The sequence below is a fragment of the Amblyomma americanum genome, chromosome 9, assembly GCF_052857255.1.
Source record: "Amblyomma americanum isolate KBUSLIRL-KWMA chromosome 9, ASM5285725v1, whole genome shotgun sequence".
Classification (NCBI taxonomy): domain Eukaryota; kingdom Metazoa; phylum Arthropoda; class Arachnida; order Ixodida; family Ixodidae; genus Amblyomma; species Amblyomma americanum.
This window is the reverse complement of record NC_135505.1, coordinates 22,434,208-22,451,598: the sequence shown is the minus strand read 5'-3', so window position 1 is coordinate 22,451,598 and position 17,391 is coordinate 22,434,208. Positions and strand designations below refer to the sequence as shown.

The 17,391-nt window shown below is 47.7% G+C and overlaps 1 protein-coding gene across 2 annotated transcripts in view; it reads left to right on the top strand.

Annotated features, from left to right (window-relative positions):
- Positions 1-17,391, top strand: part of LOC144105435 (tRNA (guanine(37)-N(1))-methyltransferase-like) — a 33,536-nt gene that overhangs the window by 10,667 nt on the left and 5,478 nt on the right. For both annotated transcript variants that reach the window (XM_077638553.1, XM_077638554.1), the window contains one exon: positions 3,712-3,851. In XM_077638553.1, coding sequence (XP_077494679.1) covers positions 3,712-3,851 — 140 coding nt within the window. The remainder of the gene's footprint in view (positions 1-3,711; positions 3,852-17,391) is intronic.

The window sequence follows — 17,391 nt, the reverse complement described above, 5'->3', positions numbered from 1 at the left end:
TGAAGCTTTGGCCAAGTCATAATGTCATCTGCCCACTCCACTTCTCTACAACCGTATCAGCCAAAACACTGCCTCTCGGAACTGAACCATCAGGCGCAGCAGCCGTCGCGAAGAGGCACGCGCCGCGCTGTCAGGAAAGTGAGGAGGCGTGTAATGGCGCCGTGATCACGTGATGAAAGATGCCAGCCCCCATACGGCGCTGTAAAGCCTGTATAAGCAAACCCCTTTTACTGTATACCTTTGACAAAGGCTGTACTTTATTTGGCTGAAGGTTATGAAGATTAATAATGAGTGTTTGTTTTCTCCTTTTTTCCCCAGTGTTTCAGGTCTGGTTTTCAATTATTGGCTTTGTAGGGGGATTGATTTTGTGCTTTGTTGATTCTATGACGTTGCTTTTTAACTCTAATAATGCATTCCCTATCGAAAATTGGCAGGTATGGCATGTGTTAGTAATCGCTAATGCAGTTACTCATAGACGCACTGTGTTTCTTGATTTCTACTCAGCAAGGCATGAATTCACTTGGGACTGAATAGCTCAGTCTGTTAGATAATCTCAGTCTATTAGCCCCTAGCCCCCCCCCCATAGCATGACAGAAAAAAAAAACCAGGGCGTGGCCGTGGGCATACGAAGATGTGTTAGTCACTGCAGTACTCCTCCACACTTACGCCATCGTCCACACTAGCGCTGCATATGTCACAGCTGTTGCAGTCCCACAGCATGTCATCGTCCCACGAAATCCCGCATTTCGCAAGCACCTTTTTTTTTCCTCACTACAGCTGCCACTCTTGTATCACCCGTTCCGATATGTCGAACTTGCAGCTCGGTGTTCAGTTTTTTGTTTCTTTGGCATATAGAATGACAGCCATATTGAATGTAGCCATGAATGTGTGCCAAATGCTTACCGGACCCGGAGCACAAGTGACGACTGACGAAACACTACATCAAAAACTGGCAAAACTTGGCCGGCAGTCGTTAAATGCATCAGACAGGCCCAATAGAAACATGCATGAGCAGCATCGGCTTTTCCTTCAGCTACCGACACTCCCCAGAAGTGCTGTCGTTCCGAGTGGCAGTGCCACCACGATTGGAACAGCGGCCCTTCCATCAGTTATCGACAATCCCCTGTGCGCCGAGTGCACAGTTGAAAGTAAAAAAAAACATGAATAATCCTTCCGAAATAGCACACAGAATAGCCGAATGCTACTGGGTAGAGCTGCAGAGCAAACATAAAATTGCAACCACGCTGTAGCATCCCTGGTATCTCGTTTGTCTCGCCTTTGTTTATGATGCCATGCTTTGGTTTCAATTGTAAGTCGACCCCTCACATGTTGGATTTTCAAAGGTCGACTTACAAGCTTGTAAATACGGTATATCTCGACAACTTTTCTTTACACAACTTTTTCTCTTTTAAACCCTGTGAAGCGCACACAGACTAAACAAAATGTGGTAGAAGACTAGTTCAACATTGACTGCTGTTCTGAATACATTCATAGATATTTTGTTTTCCGTGACAAGATTATTGTTTTGATTTTTTACATAGCAGTTGGCACAGACATGTCTAAACTGTAAAACTAGATCTAGACATCATGCCGAAATTCTATGATCGATCAAAAGGAGAAAGCAGGAATGTCATCTCAAGGAGTAGAGTTTTTTGAGCGCAACAAAACAAATGGGATCAAAATAGACAAAATTGTCGTGCAAAAATGTGCTGCACAGGGTGAGCATATAGTTAAAGAACCGAAATGAAGAGAAATGTTGATTTTTGCAGTGCTGTGTTTATTTGCATAATTTGCACACTTTTTTTTCTTTAACTTAAGCCTTCAAAGAGCAGGTGCGCAAATTACCCGAAGGTTTTACAAACACAATCTAAATAACTCTGCAAAGGTCATAATGTACAATACATACTGTATATTGCCGCGTATACATTGCACCCCCCCACCCCCCCCAACTTTTGCACTCCTTGCCTGCCTAAAAATGTTGACTCCAAAAGTAAAGACACGTACCCCCTCAAAGGCAGCAGTCAGAGACAAATGGAGATAGAAAGCTTTGAATCGGCACCCTTGCATGTGTCCTGGCTGACTAGTGGCAAACCAAACAGCAAACAGTTTGGTAGTTTCAGATTCTGGTACATGCTGGCAGTTATAGGAAGTTTGCTCTCGCAATTGTCCGTCAGGGAAACCGACTGCCAGCATGAGCAAGCTGGGTAAATGGCACACAATTTGTCCCCTTGCCACTTGCACCTTCTGCAGCTGCACACAGCGACGGGGCCGTGCTGATCTTGCCATGCATGCTTGGGGTTTGGCACAGCGTGGAGTGTAAATTATGCAAGTTTTTTTTTATATAAGCCCGGGTGATAAATTAAAGGTACGCAAATTACACAAAGGCACAAATTACGCAAGTGAATAGGGTATTTGTCGGTGCACGTTAAAGAACCCCAGGTGGTAGAAATTTCTGGAGCCTTTCACTATGGCGTCCCTCATAGCCCCTGAGTTGCTTTGGGACGTTAAACCGCCATAAACCAAACTGAATAGGGCATTTCTCCGATATGCTGCATCACCGTGGTTCACAAAAAAGTTGCTAGAAGAAAGCTTGGAGTTAATTCCTTATTCCTTGTCTCTCTAGGCTCGACTCCATGTTTGAATTTGTGTCCCATAGCAGTCAGCTCTTGTGGAATAGGGTGTGCATTGGGGTCCTTGGGAAATGTGTTGGAATGAAGAGTACTATTCAAAATTCGCTGGACTTCGCTTGTGGCCCTCGGCAACGACCATAAAAGAACAGAATCACATTTCTGCACAAACTGCTGAACATTCATTTCGCAACATTTAATAAAGAGGGAAAACTTTATTTCAACACAGTATTAAGCGTTGAGTAGGCCTTGGGCCAGGGTCACCAAAGCCGTCTGGTCCATCAGCTGGTCCGAAGATAGCCAAGCCCGCCATGTTGGAGGCTACAGGTATGAAAAATGAGGGGACTGAATGGCAATGGAGCAGGAAGAATGGGAATGTTCCAAATTAACATAGTTTTCGGGACAATTGGGCCTTGCAGGGGAGTGTCAGATGTGGTAGAGAAAAGAACAGGCAGGAGTAAGGAGTGTATTTATGCTTCACGAGTCATTTGCAGCGCTGGGAAAGGTAGAGCTCTCTCGTCCAGTCAGGGCCAGTGACGACAATATATAGTCCCTCAAATATTTGAGCAGTGTTGTGACTATTTTTCAAGCAATTATTGCAGTAATTGGCGGATAGTGTTTTGAAGGTACAGTGAATGTTTCATTCATTGGTTAAATTGGCAGAGAAAGTTCACGCTAAGACACACTGTGCAGGCCTTCTGTGAAGTGGTATGCTGCCGTTTGCAAACATGCCGTCTACCATGTTGGCCGAGTATGCTGCTTGCAGCAGCTGGACACTGGTGCACTTTCCTTCCCAGGGATGGAGCCACCAGTTGCGGGGGTGAAGAGTGCAGAGGAACACGTTTTGCAGTGCATCCTGTTATGATTGGCTAAGATTGCCACAGCTTTCACGGTGCTCAGAAAGACTTGTGAGCTGGAGTATTGGTGTATGTGTCGAAGAATGCTTAGTTGCATGGTGGTGAGAGATTTGTCCAGAACAGAGAGTGCACGAAGAGTTTATCTACGATTTACCATTTATTATATGAACACCCATTGTGAGGCGTCAAGGTGACAACCTCCCGCTTTGTGTGGCACACACACCCAGGTGTACCTGGACAAGGTGAAGAACGTTCGGTGCGTGGTGAGCAAGGCAAGCGCCATCGAGAGCACCTTCCGCAACTTCCACATGGAGCTGCTGGCCGGGGAGCAGGACACCAAGGTGCACGTCAGGCAGAATGGTGCCAGGTAATGATGCCTCTGTAATACTACTTTACTTGTATGGGGGCTCTCCCCTTGTGTGGTGCGGCACCGAACTGAAGCAAGGCTGTGCACCGACTGTTGCATTGCTGATGCAGACACAACCTGCCGGCAACTTTGCATTCAAACTCAACACAATGACAGCTTTAAGTGGTCAGTTTTCAGCTGCACCAGATGTGGTGATGATGGAAAGAAGCAAAGTGCGAACCACTCATTAATAGGTCAGAAGACTTCCACACCTTTGCAGGAGCCACTATGGAAATGTGCTTGTGAATCCTGCACACAAAATTTATGGTACAGTAAAAGCTCGTTAATTCGAACTGACCCCCCTGGGTCCCGGCACAGCCGTGTGTATTTCAATGGGGGAAAACAGCCGATAATTCGAGCAAGTCGGCATCCGCTACGGTTAATTCGAACTAGGAGCAACTGGCTGACACCGCTCCTTGTTGGTAGAAGTCGACCCATAGCGAGTAAAATAAGCTCCAAATTTACCAGAGATGTAAAACAATGAAAAATAAAAAAAAAGTCGAGTGCACGAGGCTCACGGAGCTCACGTTCTGGTGCATGCAGTAGCAGGTTTTCGCTGCCGGAGCACTCGCCCGTGCCACTGATGCTTCGGCGCGAGCCGTTCCAGGTTTTCGTTGTGCCGCGGTCGCTGGGTCGCGATCACGTGGTGTAAACAGCGTAGTATGGCGGTTCGGGCGATAGCGATTCTTGTTGGTGTCGCGAGCGCGACCTACGTGGACAGCAGCATGGAGGCATTGGAGCCCTTGAATGACGCCGATATAATTGAGGCTGCATGCTCCCAGCAGACATCGCAGCGCTCATGTGCGGTGAACACAGCTGACAGTGATGAGTCCGATGGCGGCGACGAGACTATGTCACCGCCAAGTGCACATAAAGTAGCGTCTGCACTCGATGTCGCAGCATGCTACTTCTCTGTCATTGAGAACTCTAGCGTTGTGCAGGAGCTTTGGGCAAGCTCCAGATGATGCTGATGGATTCTCGGCAGAAGAAACGCAAGCAAATGCACTTCGCCGATTACTTCTAATTTTGACAACCCTTCCCCATAAATAAACATGTTTTGGAGCATAAATAGTGTCATATATTCCAGCACTAAAGCTCGATGCTCAGGCGAATGCATTCCAGTACCTGTTTCTGGCGCATAACTGGCCGATCAATTTATTTCATTTCCCATTGGGACCGGATGAATTAAATTCTCTGAATATGCCCGCCACAAACGTGTAATAGCGGCTAGCTCGCGATAATGAGTCTAGATGTGACTGCTTCGGGTTCTGCCCACGCAGCGAGGCGCTCATTGCTCATTCTAGCGCCCATTCGATAATTCGAATTTCTCTCAATTCGAGCAATTTTCCGGTCCCTGTCGATTTCGAATTAACGAGCTTTTACTGTACAACATACGTAACAAGGTAACCACGTGTGTTGTGCTCCAACTCACAAGTCGGTTTTCAGCGCTGCAGCAGTGATCTGCGCCAATCAGAATGGGGATCGCTGCAAAACGTATTCCTCTCTGCCTCTCACCCCCGTGACTGGTGGCGCCAGCCTTGGAAAGGAAAGAGTACCAGTGTCTGGCTGCTGCATGCAGGAGACTTGGCTGACTTCAAGCCCCTTGCTATTGAAAGTATCGACTCTCTCCTCCGCTCCCATGTTTTTCTCCTAGATTATCCTCGCTTGCTGGCGGTCTGCACTGCGCACGGCCTCTTCGAAGGCCGCCACGTGCTTGCCGGCCCGATGTGCTTGCTGGCACACATGAGCACACCTAAGTTTGCGTTTTTTTTCTCGCTCTATTATTAAACACAACCACTAGAAAATGATGTTGCATGCTTGTGCTGTGTGATGCCAAAGATCCCCAGGTGCTCGAAATTATGCACCTCTCTCTTCCTTTCTTTTTTCACTCCCTCCTTTACCCCTTCCCCTACGGCGCAGTTCAGGTGTCCAATGATATATGAGACAGATACTGAGCCACTTCCTTTCCCCAAAAACCAATTATTATTATTATTGTTATGCTTGACTCTACTACGAACCACATTTATCACATTCTTGTTCGAGCAATGAAGGCGCTAAATGTGAGCGCTTGCAGCATGAACAATCAAAGCATACTCTGTTCTCCTCAATTTGGCAGAGTTTTTGTTAGTATGAGATTTACATTAAATTTATATATTCAATATTTTTCAGCACACTGACGGGCTGCTAAAGGCAGATTTCACCTAGCCTTGCATTTTTGTGAAAATACTGCTGTATATTCAAGCGGGAAGACGACGACGAGACTGAGCGAGTGAACGGGTGGACGAAGACGACAGCGAAGTTCTGACTGTGTTCTGAGTGCTGCTCGTAGCTGTTCCTTCGCTGGTGTACGTAGCTGTAAATATATTCTTTCCCGATACAATATGATGCTGTTCTTTTGCAAACGAGGGATATAAAAGTTTCGGTAATTTAGTTAAACGTGTTATTTCATTGACAGATTACCACAGCGCTCTGGAACACGGACACAAGAAGAAGACACGCAAAACAGGACGAGCACTACAGGACAGTGCCTGTCATGTCTTGCATGTCTTGTTCTTGTGTTCCACAGCGCTGTGGTAATCTGTCGACAAAAAACAATGAACCAACTAGCCCAGACCGAAATCCTCATTGAACCTGTTATTTTCGAAGTGCAGTTTCAGAAGCACGATAGTGGCTGGAAAAATGCTGGGACATTTTCTTTAATGTGCATTATGCATTTTTTTTTTAGTAAGTTTCAGGAAGTTGGCTTCTCTGAGGGATGCACATGCTGCGGCTTTATTGCTTGGTCAATGCAAATTTCATGGCTGCATGAAAGAGAAGAATTTTGTTTCCAAATTTTTTCATTAATTTTGTTAACTACTGCAGAAGTGAGCCTGGCCAAGCGTTTGGCTTAAAATATCTGGATGATTTCTGGTGCCAACGTATGATTAGATTAAGTGGCAGAGAGATGATGTTCTCTCGATGACTCGGTAGGCTAGCCCCTCAAGAGCTTTTAAGGTATTCTTCAGATGCTTGTGCTGAATTACGATTCAGCACTGTAAAGCATGTTCAGAAACGATTGATGTATTTATTCAGTGACGGAATCAACTGCACTGAAACAGTGTGTACTCTTTTATAAACTGTGGGGTTAAAGAGTTTGCTGTTTGGAAACTCGCCTGTGACGAGTCAAAGCTCGCCCTAAAAGGCGTCTTTTTTGTGACTCTCTCCTTACGTGGCATTAGACCTCGGAATCGCGGTAGAGCTGCACAGTCGCGACGGTCGAACAAGCTCCTTAATCGCTATAAAGATTGACATCCCCTATCATCCCTGGACAGATGCTGGTACAGTCGCCTCCCGATAATTAGAAGTGAAGAGCTGGTCCCGTCAGTTTTGTTGCATGTAATCCTATGGAAGAAATCGCTCGATAATTCGAAGTCCTCATCCAGTAATATTGTTTATTTGGAAGTTAATTTTCAGCTGGGATCCTCGAGATGACCGTCATTCTTTGGTAGAATGTGCAATTCTTCAAGTGCTACAATAGCTCCATGCTCAGTGTTGGTGTCATCGGCATCGCAGCCGTCTGCAGCGCCGCCATTCTTGGAGCGGTGCGATTATTCATTGCTACGGCTGCCGTGATCTCCGTTATCAGCTCCGGCGGGAGGCGAAGCGGCTGCCGCGCGTGGCTGGAGCTGATCGCGGAGGGCACGCGGGTGTCATAGGTGCACGCAGCGCTGAATACTGGCAGTGGCGAGATTAGTCTTGCAGCGTGCGCAGCATATGTCGAGGCGTGTGTTGGTCGATCACCTTTGTTGCATTTTGTGGGCAGCTCGTTGGCTAGGTTGTTCTGTGGGTGATCCTACGCTTTGGAATTGACTGTACATAGTCACACCGTTGACAGCCATGCCAAACCGCGGCTCTTATCGCACACTCGACCTGGCAACAAAAGTCGAGGTTTTGAAGGAAGTTGAGAAGGGAGGTGCCGCCAAACCAGACATTGCGCGGAAGTACGGAATCAAGCCGAACACGCTCTCAAACTTCATCAAGAACAAGCGCGCAGTAATGGATGCATTTGAGAACGACAAGTTCAAGATGTCGCGGAAGCGAATGCGCACCGGCGCTTACCCAGAGTTGGAGAAGGCTCTGCTGGTTTGGATTAGGGAGGCCCGGAGCAGCAAACTTCCTCTCAGCGGAGACATCGTTGCGATGAAAGCCCGAACGCTTGCAGCGATGTTGGGTATCGATGACTTCGTTTCATCAGGTGGGTGGCTGACGCGCTTCAAACATCGCCATGACCTCGTTTTTAAGAGCGTGTGTGGTGAAAAAGTGTCCGTTAACCAGGAAACATGCGCCACGTGGAAGGACGAAAAGCTGCGTGAATATCTCAGTGAATACAAGCCAGAAGACATCTTCAATGCAGATGAGACTGCACTCTTCTATCGGCTTCTACCAGGGAAGACCCTGACATTCAAGGACGACGACTGTGCTTGAGGCAAACGCAGCAAGGAGAGGGTGTCGGCGCAAATCGCAGCTAACATGACTGGCACAGAACGTTGTCGCTTACTTGTGATCGTGAAAGCCGCCAAGCCGAGATGTTTTAAAGGTGTAAAGACGCTGCCTGTGGACTATGAGTCGAACAAGAAACCATGGATGACGACCGAAATCTTCTAGAGCTGGATAACCAAATTGGACCGCAAGTTTGCTTCCTCAAACCGCAAGGTGATGTTCCTTGTGGATCACTGCAGTGCTCATGTGGATGTGCCAGCCTTGAGTGCAATACGCCTCGCATTTTTGCCTGCAAACACAACATTTGTTTTGCAGCCAATAGGCCAAGGCATTATCAAAAATGTTAAGGTCCTGTACAAGTGACACCTCCTCGAGCGCATGATTTTATGTATGGACAACTCCACAAAATACGAGGTGAGCTTGCTCAGTGCCATCCACATGTTAGCGCGAGCATGGGATCGTGTGAAGCAAGAAACGATCGCAAACTGCTTCATGCTTGCGGTTTTGTGGCAGCTTCTTCGGAGGATGCCTCCGCGATTTCCTCGGAGGAAGCGTCAACAAGCGAGCTTGACGGCACTGATTTTGGTGATGCTTTCGGGGACGTCAGTTTTGAAGATTACGTCGCCGTAGACAAGGCGGTCGAAACGTGCGGTGCACTGACGGATAACGAGATTGTGGAGATTATTCGGTCCTAGGAGGCGACCCAGGAAAGCGACGATGATGTTGAAGACGAGCCGCAACCTAAGGCTGCCGATGCAGCTGCGGGCCTTGCTCTCGTGGAGCGCTTCTTTGCCGCTGAAGGCGACGCGGAAGAAGCGTTCCGCCACATCTACAGCCTGCAGAACTTGCTTTCAGCACCGCGATTCGGCAAGAAGAAGCATAAAAAGATGACCAACTATTTTTCTTAGAGAAAATACTTGATTTTGCTACTAATAAAGTGCTGTTTTTGTGTTTTTTGCTTAATTGGAAGTTCGTTTAATTTGAAGTTTTTTACCGTCCCCTTGAACTTCGTATTAATGGGAGTCGACTGTATAACGCCGTTACAGCTACTGCACTAGAGCTCTGGGGTACACGGGAGAGAGTCTGTCGTATGCGTTGCGAAAATTGACATGTTTTCTATTCTGCACCATGTCAGAAGTACGTGTATTTGCTCGCAAAAAATTTAACGTCTGCGATGTGAACATTTTTCACAGAGACCCATACTGAGACCCAGAAATTAAAATGGCTCTAATAGGTGTACAGTCGCCGACGGATTTTTTGGATTCGAAAGGACCCGAAAAATGGTCCAAATAATCAAACAGTCCGAAAAATTCATGAAGTACAAAAAAATCACTTTATTGAGATGAAATCGGCTTAAAAATGTCACTGATTTTACTTTGCGAAAATTTCTCTTGCTGACAACGATTTGCGCCTGTATTTGGGCCAAAGTTGTGCTTTCACTGTACATGCTAGACAGCAAGGTCACTGCATTTAGTTGGAATACTTCCCATGCTTCTTTGACGGACCCGGCGGGGCCATGTTGTCCACAACCTGAGTGTGCACCACACCGCTCGTCAAAAACACGCAAAGATAAGGCACTTTTCGGTCAAAGTGGCGGAACCGCCGGACGCAATCACAAAACGGCAAATGGATGTAACTTCATGAAGACTGTGTGAAGACTGTGCGCCACTCGGTCGACGCAGTCAGAGAAACCCAAATGATGAAACGGCGAATGGCGAACGTATGAGACCGGCCACGGTGGCTCAGTGGTTAGAGTGCTCGGCTACTGGTCCGGACTACCTGGGTTGGAACCCGGCCGTGGTGGCCGCTTTTCGCTGGAAGAAAAATGTCAGTGCACGTTAAAGATCTCCAGGTGGTCGAAATTATTCCGGAGCCCTCCATTACGGCACCTTTTTCTTCTTTTCTTCTCTCAGTCCCTCCTTTATCCCTTCCCGCCGAGGTGTGAGATAGCTCCTGCACAATTTCCTTCCCCCAACAACCAATTATCAACGTATGGGACAAGCGATAACTGCCCGCGACCAAGACCTACGGAACTAGAGACCTGCACATTTGGCGGGGTCCTATGGGACTGCGTGCGCCAACTTTTGTTAACTTTTTGGCCGTTGAGAGCGCTCGGTTGACCTGTCCGGATGTGATTATCATCATCATCGTCTGCTTTCGACAAATGATTTCTCTCCTCCTCTCACTGCCTCCCTGTGCATTTGTCCCGTCTTATTATTTTTAAACCTAGTAATGAACGATGCAAATATGACATTTCTTTAAATCCTAGCGGTGAATATTCTGTATGCGCGCATGCATGCGTGAGACTTTCCGGCATCTTTGCTAAGGCAATGGATGAATGATGAATACTCAAAACGTAGAGAAATGACAAAACTATTACATCCTTGAAGTAAAATAACCGACGTCATCTTGCTCAACAGGTTAATTGTAGCGCCACGACGCCCGTAGCTGCCATTCCCTAGTGGCAAAAAGCATGAACTAGAAGGTGCGCGCTGGAGCAGTGCCAAATGTGCAGGTCTCTAGTTCAGTTGGTCTTGCCCGAGACAACGTCGGCAACAAAAGCAAGTTCACGGCGATGATAATCCGGCTGCCACCTCGAAGTGTCAGAGATCGCAGGGACCTCTACTGGCAAAAATGAGGTTCCTAAAGTATGTCAAGCCAATCCAACTGCAGCATAAATCCACCGCAATCCAAGATGGCGCTTTTTGCGCCGGCGAAAAGCCGATAAGATGGCCGATTTTGGCCCGCAGGCGACTGAAATTAGTCCGAAAAATCGAACTTTCGTACTTTTGAAGTCCGAAATATCCGTCGCGAATATGTATGCGCATCTATGGGGTGACTGACAGTGCCTCATCGAGGTCCGAAATATCCTACAAGTCCGAATTATTGGAGTCCAAATTACCCATCGGCTACTGTATTCTTTACGTCAACAGTCACGAATAGAACACACAGAGCAGTGCCATCAAATGGAAAGGATAGCGTGTGAAACAACACACAGTGATCAGCTAGTTAAGCAAGATTATCAGCTTCCTGATGATCTCGCAAGAAGTTTGATATACAGTCAAGCTCACATATAACGGCCCCACTTAAGACGAACTTTCGCTTATAACGAACGAGACCTGCTGATCGGTTACGGCGAACGGACGGCGTAAACCTGGCGCCGCGATGCGAGACAACCTGCCTCCAACCCCTTGTGCACGCGGTATGTTTTCCCGAGCTTCATCACAGGCGAACTGTCCGTCCCGTTTCTTGCCGCTCTCAAGCGAGCTACCCTTCCAAGATCGCCCTCTAGCCCCTCCTCGCAACTCTGCTTCCCTCTCCTCAATCTCTTGCGAATCCAGGCGTGGGCGCCGCTGGTGCCGATTGCGGAGGCTACGCTCCGTGAAGCAGGCCTTCCATGGGAGCCAAAAGGTGGCTGCACTGACGCTCGCGGACGCCCCTCATTGGTCTCTCTGCTGGGGCTGTGCGTCTGTATCTTTAGCTTGATTGCCACCTGTGTAAGTGGCACGTCTACCCCATCGCGAGCATTTGTCACTCTTATTGCGGTGCGGACATTTCGTTGGCTTCGTTCAAATATCGGGCCCTGGTTGTAATTTGGGATGGTGGACAGGAGCACCGTGCCCATTTCCATTGTATTCAGCGGTAGAGATGATGAAAGTCGCCCAGGCGGAGGGGACAGCCTGTGCCGAGCGGAACTGCTTCCGCAAGGCTGGCTTCGTCGACACAGTGTCTGATGCCGAGCCCAAGGCTTCGGAAGATGACCAGCCCGGCAGGCATTTGTGGCAGCGCGTCGTCGACTCCGACATGGGGGGTCATGGTTGGAATGATTTTATTTCTGTCGACGCCGACACCGCGGAACTGTGCACGGACGAGGGCATCGTTTCTGATGTGCGGGACGAGAGTGACGCGGAGGAATCAGATGAGGATGAGGAGATCCTCAGACAACTTGTCTATGCCAAGGGCCTCGTCGAAGAGCTCGCTTCTGCTTTAAATAAACTGAAAACCTCCCTCATCGGATCTGCACTGCAAAAACAGACGTCCATCTTGAACTTTTTCGCAAAGAAAAAATTTTGTTTTGACAAGCAACCATCTTTAAAACTGTGGTCCACTTACTACGAACTTCGGGATATAGCGAACAGACGCCGCGTGCCACTCATGTTTGTTATAAGTGGGCTCGACTGTACCAAGAAATGCAAGGACGATGTGCTTTGTCGGAGCAAAGTCTTCAAGGCCGATGTTGTGGATCCACTTTGTTTTATGGCTGATGTCATTTTTTCCTCAAGGAATCGTGAACAGTACGATGCCATTTTCATACCCGCTTTTGCGCTGAAATGCGTAGCAAATGGGCATAATGGAGCACTAAATGTGCAGTTTGAAGTGTCAGCTAGTAACTCAACGGAGCTTGGCCCGCAACAGAGGCAGATGGCCTGCACATGGCACTGACGAAAAACAAAAACACAAGCAAAACGATCCTTTCACTCACATTTCCTGGGCAATGACCAGAGGGGCCAATCATCATTCAGAAAAGCGCGAAGTAGAGAGACGGGTGAAGAGGATGTGCGAGGGTCTGCTGCACGGTGGCAAAGTTCACAGAAAGGCAGTACTTTCAGAAAACCAGTGAATGAAACTTTTCCTCTTTTCTTCTCTCACTCCCTCCTTTATCCCCATCACCAAATGAAGGATGCGGCCTATCTATTCCTGCAGTGCCGCTTATCAGCCACAACGCTGTCAGCGCTAATGCATTCAAGCCACATCTCTCTCTCACCACCGCCACATGTATCAAAGCACGAATGAAGCGTCCGCACTGTACAGTAGACTCCTGTTAAGACGAATTCTTGGCTTAGATGAACTTTGACCATTCCCCTAGTATTGTTGCAAAAGGCTACTCAGAAAAAGCAACCTGGGTCTCGCAAGCCCCACCAATGGCCGTGTTTGAAACATGCACCGGCCAGTGCTGTGGTGCATCGCTTAACCACTGTGCCGGTAATAGCCTGAGGGCTTGCCCCAATTTTACAATGCGACATTTCACATAATTGCCGCATCTTAATTGGAATAGAATCAAAATTGAAATGGATTAGGGAGTGAAGTAAATTGAACTCAGATTTGGAATAGAATCGGAAGTTAAACAGATTGGCGAGTGAAAGAAGAATGCTATCGCATTTAATCCGCATCAATCCAATTGATCATCCCTAGATTTTTTGTTCATCTCATCAGAAGTGCCCTGAAAAAGAAGTGCGAGCATGCTAGGTGTGTCCAATTCAGGCTGTGCACAGGTCCTTTAAAACCTTGAAATCCCTTGAATTTAAATATTTTGTTTTAAAGTTCTTTGAAATCTGGGATTTTTTGCTGCTTCTTGAAAATCCTTGAATTCGTAGCGTAGCATGTGCAAATGGCTGTTTATCAGAAAAAAATGCGGTTGCAATATTTCTATTTTCATTGCGTGTTTCAATATCTTTGTTTCAGCCATAAAAAAAATAGCTTTGTGTTAATATAGCTGATGTTTGCACGACAGTTCGCCACATAGGAGCCACTTGGCTGTGAAGCCAACTTGAGCTGATTTAATCCAACGTGATTCAGGCTCTGTTATGATGGTTGACGGCTTTGCATTTTGCCGTCAGTTCTGCACCAAACTTATCGCAGCTGAAGCATGTGACTATGAAGCAAATGACTGGGAAAAGCGAATTTCAAGGCACGTGGCATCACAACAAAGCTTACAAAGGCTGGATTGTGCCAGATTCGACAAGTTAGCACCGCGCAAGATGTAGACCTTGCAGCAAAACCTTTGATATCGCTGCCATGGGCGAGTCGCGTTGCTAAGCATGCTGGCATCGTGAAGATCGTGCCAGTTAAACTTCTCTCGTAGTCGTCTCCCGGCTCTCACCCGCCGTGCTCGGCTCGGAGGGGCGACGGTCTGTTGAACTGCTGCTCAACTGCGGTGATGTTCTTCGCCCTCACCCGCTGTGCTCGTGAGAGGGCGGTCTGTTGGGCTGTGCCAGTGGGCACCTTGGAGGCAAGCTGGGACTCGAAGGTTTACTTCGTTTATTGCATCTCGATCGTCTCCTGCATTTCCCCCAAAACACTACATTAAATAACATTTCAAAACAAAGGACACCAATCACACGCATGCCCACGCCCTGGGGCGCAGCACTACGTCGCCCTCTTCTGTTCTCCTTTTTATCCTTGGAGCGTGCCACCAATTTCAATGCCACGCGCTCTCTCCGCAGTCACACGTTGCCATAAAGTTGCCGAGTCACGTGGTCAACAACACGTGCACTAGCACGCCGTGCGTGACTCCAGGGCTCTAAGAATTTGGGGTCGTCGCCCCAGCACCCTTCACCGCCGCCGCCGCTGGTCCAAAGCGTTGCCGTCAGCGTTCGGTGCGTCCGAGTGCCGCCTGTTACCGTAGCCACGGTGTCGCTCAAGGTCGTCAGTTCGTCAATGGGAGACGGTGCGTTTGAGGTGCGCAACAGCGTCCTGCCTCCTTTGCAATCAGGAAAGCCAGATGGTGCTTGCAGGTCGCACGAGCTGATGACGAATGCCGAGATTCTGTGGACTCTGAAGGTTATCCATAGGACGTCTCCTATCAGTCATCATCGGAAGCAAGCCAGCTATTTCAGCATGTGTTTCCAGATAGTGATGTGGCCGAAGCATTTTCTTGCAGAAGGAAAAACTGTGCCTACGTGACACGTGCCATGGTCTGAGGCCCTTCTTTTATCTGCTTTGCAGCGGGAGATAAAAGATTGTGAGTACTACGTGGTACTCTTCGATGAGTCCGCAGACGACTGTCTGCGGCGGAAACAAATCGATGTTCACATTCGATTTTGGAATTAGTCTCACAAGGTGGCAACGAGGTACTATACCTCGGTGTTCATGGGGGCACTCCACATCCGGGTACATTCAACAAAAGCTGCTGAGTGCACTCGAGCCTCTCTCTCATGAGAAAATTCTTCAGATATCACTGGATGTTCCCAATGTTAACCTGAAGTTCCTCAAGAATTTGCAAGAGCATTTGCATCAAGCATACCAAGTTCAATGTGGGGACATTGGCATCTGTGGCCTCCACACCATGCAAAACGCCTACAGGGCAGCCGTTACAGCAAGTAAATGGGGAATTGACTGTCTGCTCTGCAGTCGGAGCGCTATTTTCCATGGTTGTCCTGCAAGGAGGGAGGGCTTCTCAACAGTTACCTGTCAGGAGACTTTTCCCCTGAACCTTGTTGCCCACCGGTGGTTGGAGAATGTCCCTGTGATAGGGAGAGCCTTGCTATTATGGTGTGACATTAAGAAGTTTATTGCGGCTACAAGGAGGAAGGAAATAAGCCCCCCAAAATGTGGATCCTTTCACAACTTGTGCAAGTTTGCCAGTGATGTCCTAGTGCTAGCAAAGCTTCAGTTTTCACTAAGTGTGGCCATGACCCTCAAGCCATTCCCCACGGAGTACCAAACTGATCAGCTCATGGTGTTCTTCATTGCAAGGGACTTTGAAACTGTAGTTAGGAAGCTACTGACGAAGTTTCTGAAGTGCTCGGTCTCGTCTTCGGCAAAAGGAGTCACTGGCCTGCTCACGGTGGACATTGAAGGCACAGAGAACCACACTCCACTGGAAGGGGTGGACGTAGGCCATGCTGTAGAACAGACTGTCAGGAACAGTAAAGCAAGCCAGAAGGACGTGTTCCAGTTCTGCTTGGAACGCAAACACTTCTTGATCAGTGTGACAAAGACGGTGCTTGAGAGAGGCCCACTGAGGTTCCAAAACTCCTAACGATTGTTAGGAGTTTGTCCTCTCTGTACCCACGACAAATGTGCACTAAACCGCATGAGTGCCTAGCCGGCTTCAGAAGAGTGTTGGACGCTGTCATTACAGCAGGCAGAATGTCTCAGCACCAAAGAGACCCTGTACAAGGGGAGTACACCGAGTTCCTGCAGGAGGAGATGCATAACCTGCGAATGTTCGAGAAGGATGTAAAATGGTTGGACGAGTTCTTGTCTGAGCTGATGAAGTTTAATTCATCGTATAGGAAACTCTGGATAGCCGTGAAGCTTTTGCTCATGCTCACCCATGGACAGTCCAGTGTAGAGGGAGGGTTTAGCGTGAACCACCAGGTTGCTGTGGAAAACCTGAACGATCTGTCGTATGTTTCGAAACGCGATGCTGTGGACAAGGCAGAGGGTGTTCTTAACGTGCCTATCGCAAAAGAGCTGAGGACAGCAGTATCAGCTGCCAGGCAGCAGTAGGGTGCAAATCTAGAAGCAGAAAAAAGAAAAGAAACAATGTGATGATGTCAGAAGACAATCAAAGAGGTGCTGCATCGACAAGGAGATCAACTTGATGAAAAAAAAAAAGGAAAAGAAACTTAAAGCAACAATACCTGAACTCCAGGGTTCAGTGAATACATATGCTGAAAAGGCAGAAGCAGCTAATAATCTTACATACGTTGTCAAATCCAACAGTCTGAGGAAGGCTGGACAAAGCAGGTCTGAGGAACTGTGTAGCCTCAACCAGAAGATTCAAGAAAAGCGGCAGGAGCTCCCCTGAATTTGCCACCAGCAGTTTCCAGAATTGGTGCCTTTTTGACATTGATGCAGTGCACTGGAGGCAGTTTTTTATGACTCGCTATTTATTTTGTTGGCTTAGTGCAATACAAACTGTTCCTTCAGGTGTTTTGTTTTTCCAACCTGCTTCAGTAAAATTGGTGTCTGATATATTTTATTGACCACGGTGTTGCGTTGAGAACTGCTGTCTCAACAACCAGCTATGCCAGCACAACAATAATGTTAACAATTCGTCCGGAAGCAACCTAGCCATTCACTGCAGTAAGTGCCAGAACTGTGCTCCATTGTTAAATCAGTGTCATATTATCTGGACGCAGTCGTGATCAACTTACCCGAGAGTTTATCGAAGCACAGAAAATAGCATCACTGGGAAGCACTTGTGTCAGCGCTCCTTCCATTTCATTGTCAAAAAAAAAAATGCATTCCTCAGTGTATGAACGTAATCTTGCACGTTTTCTGGCTTCTGTCA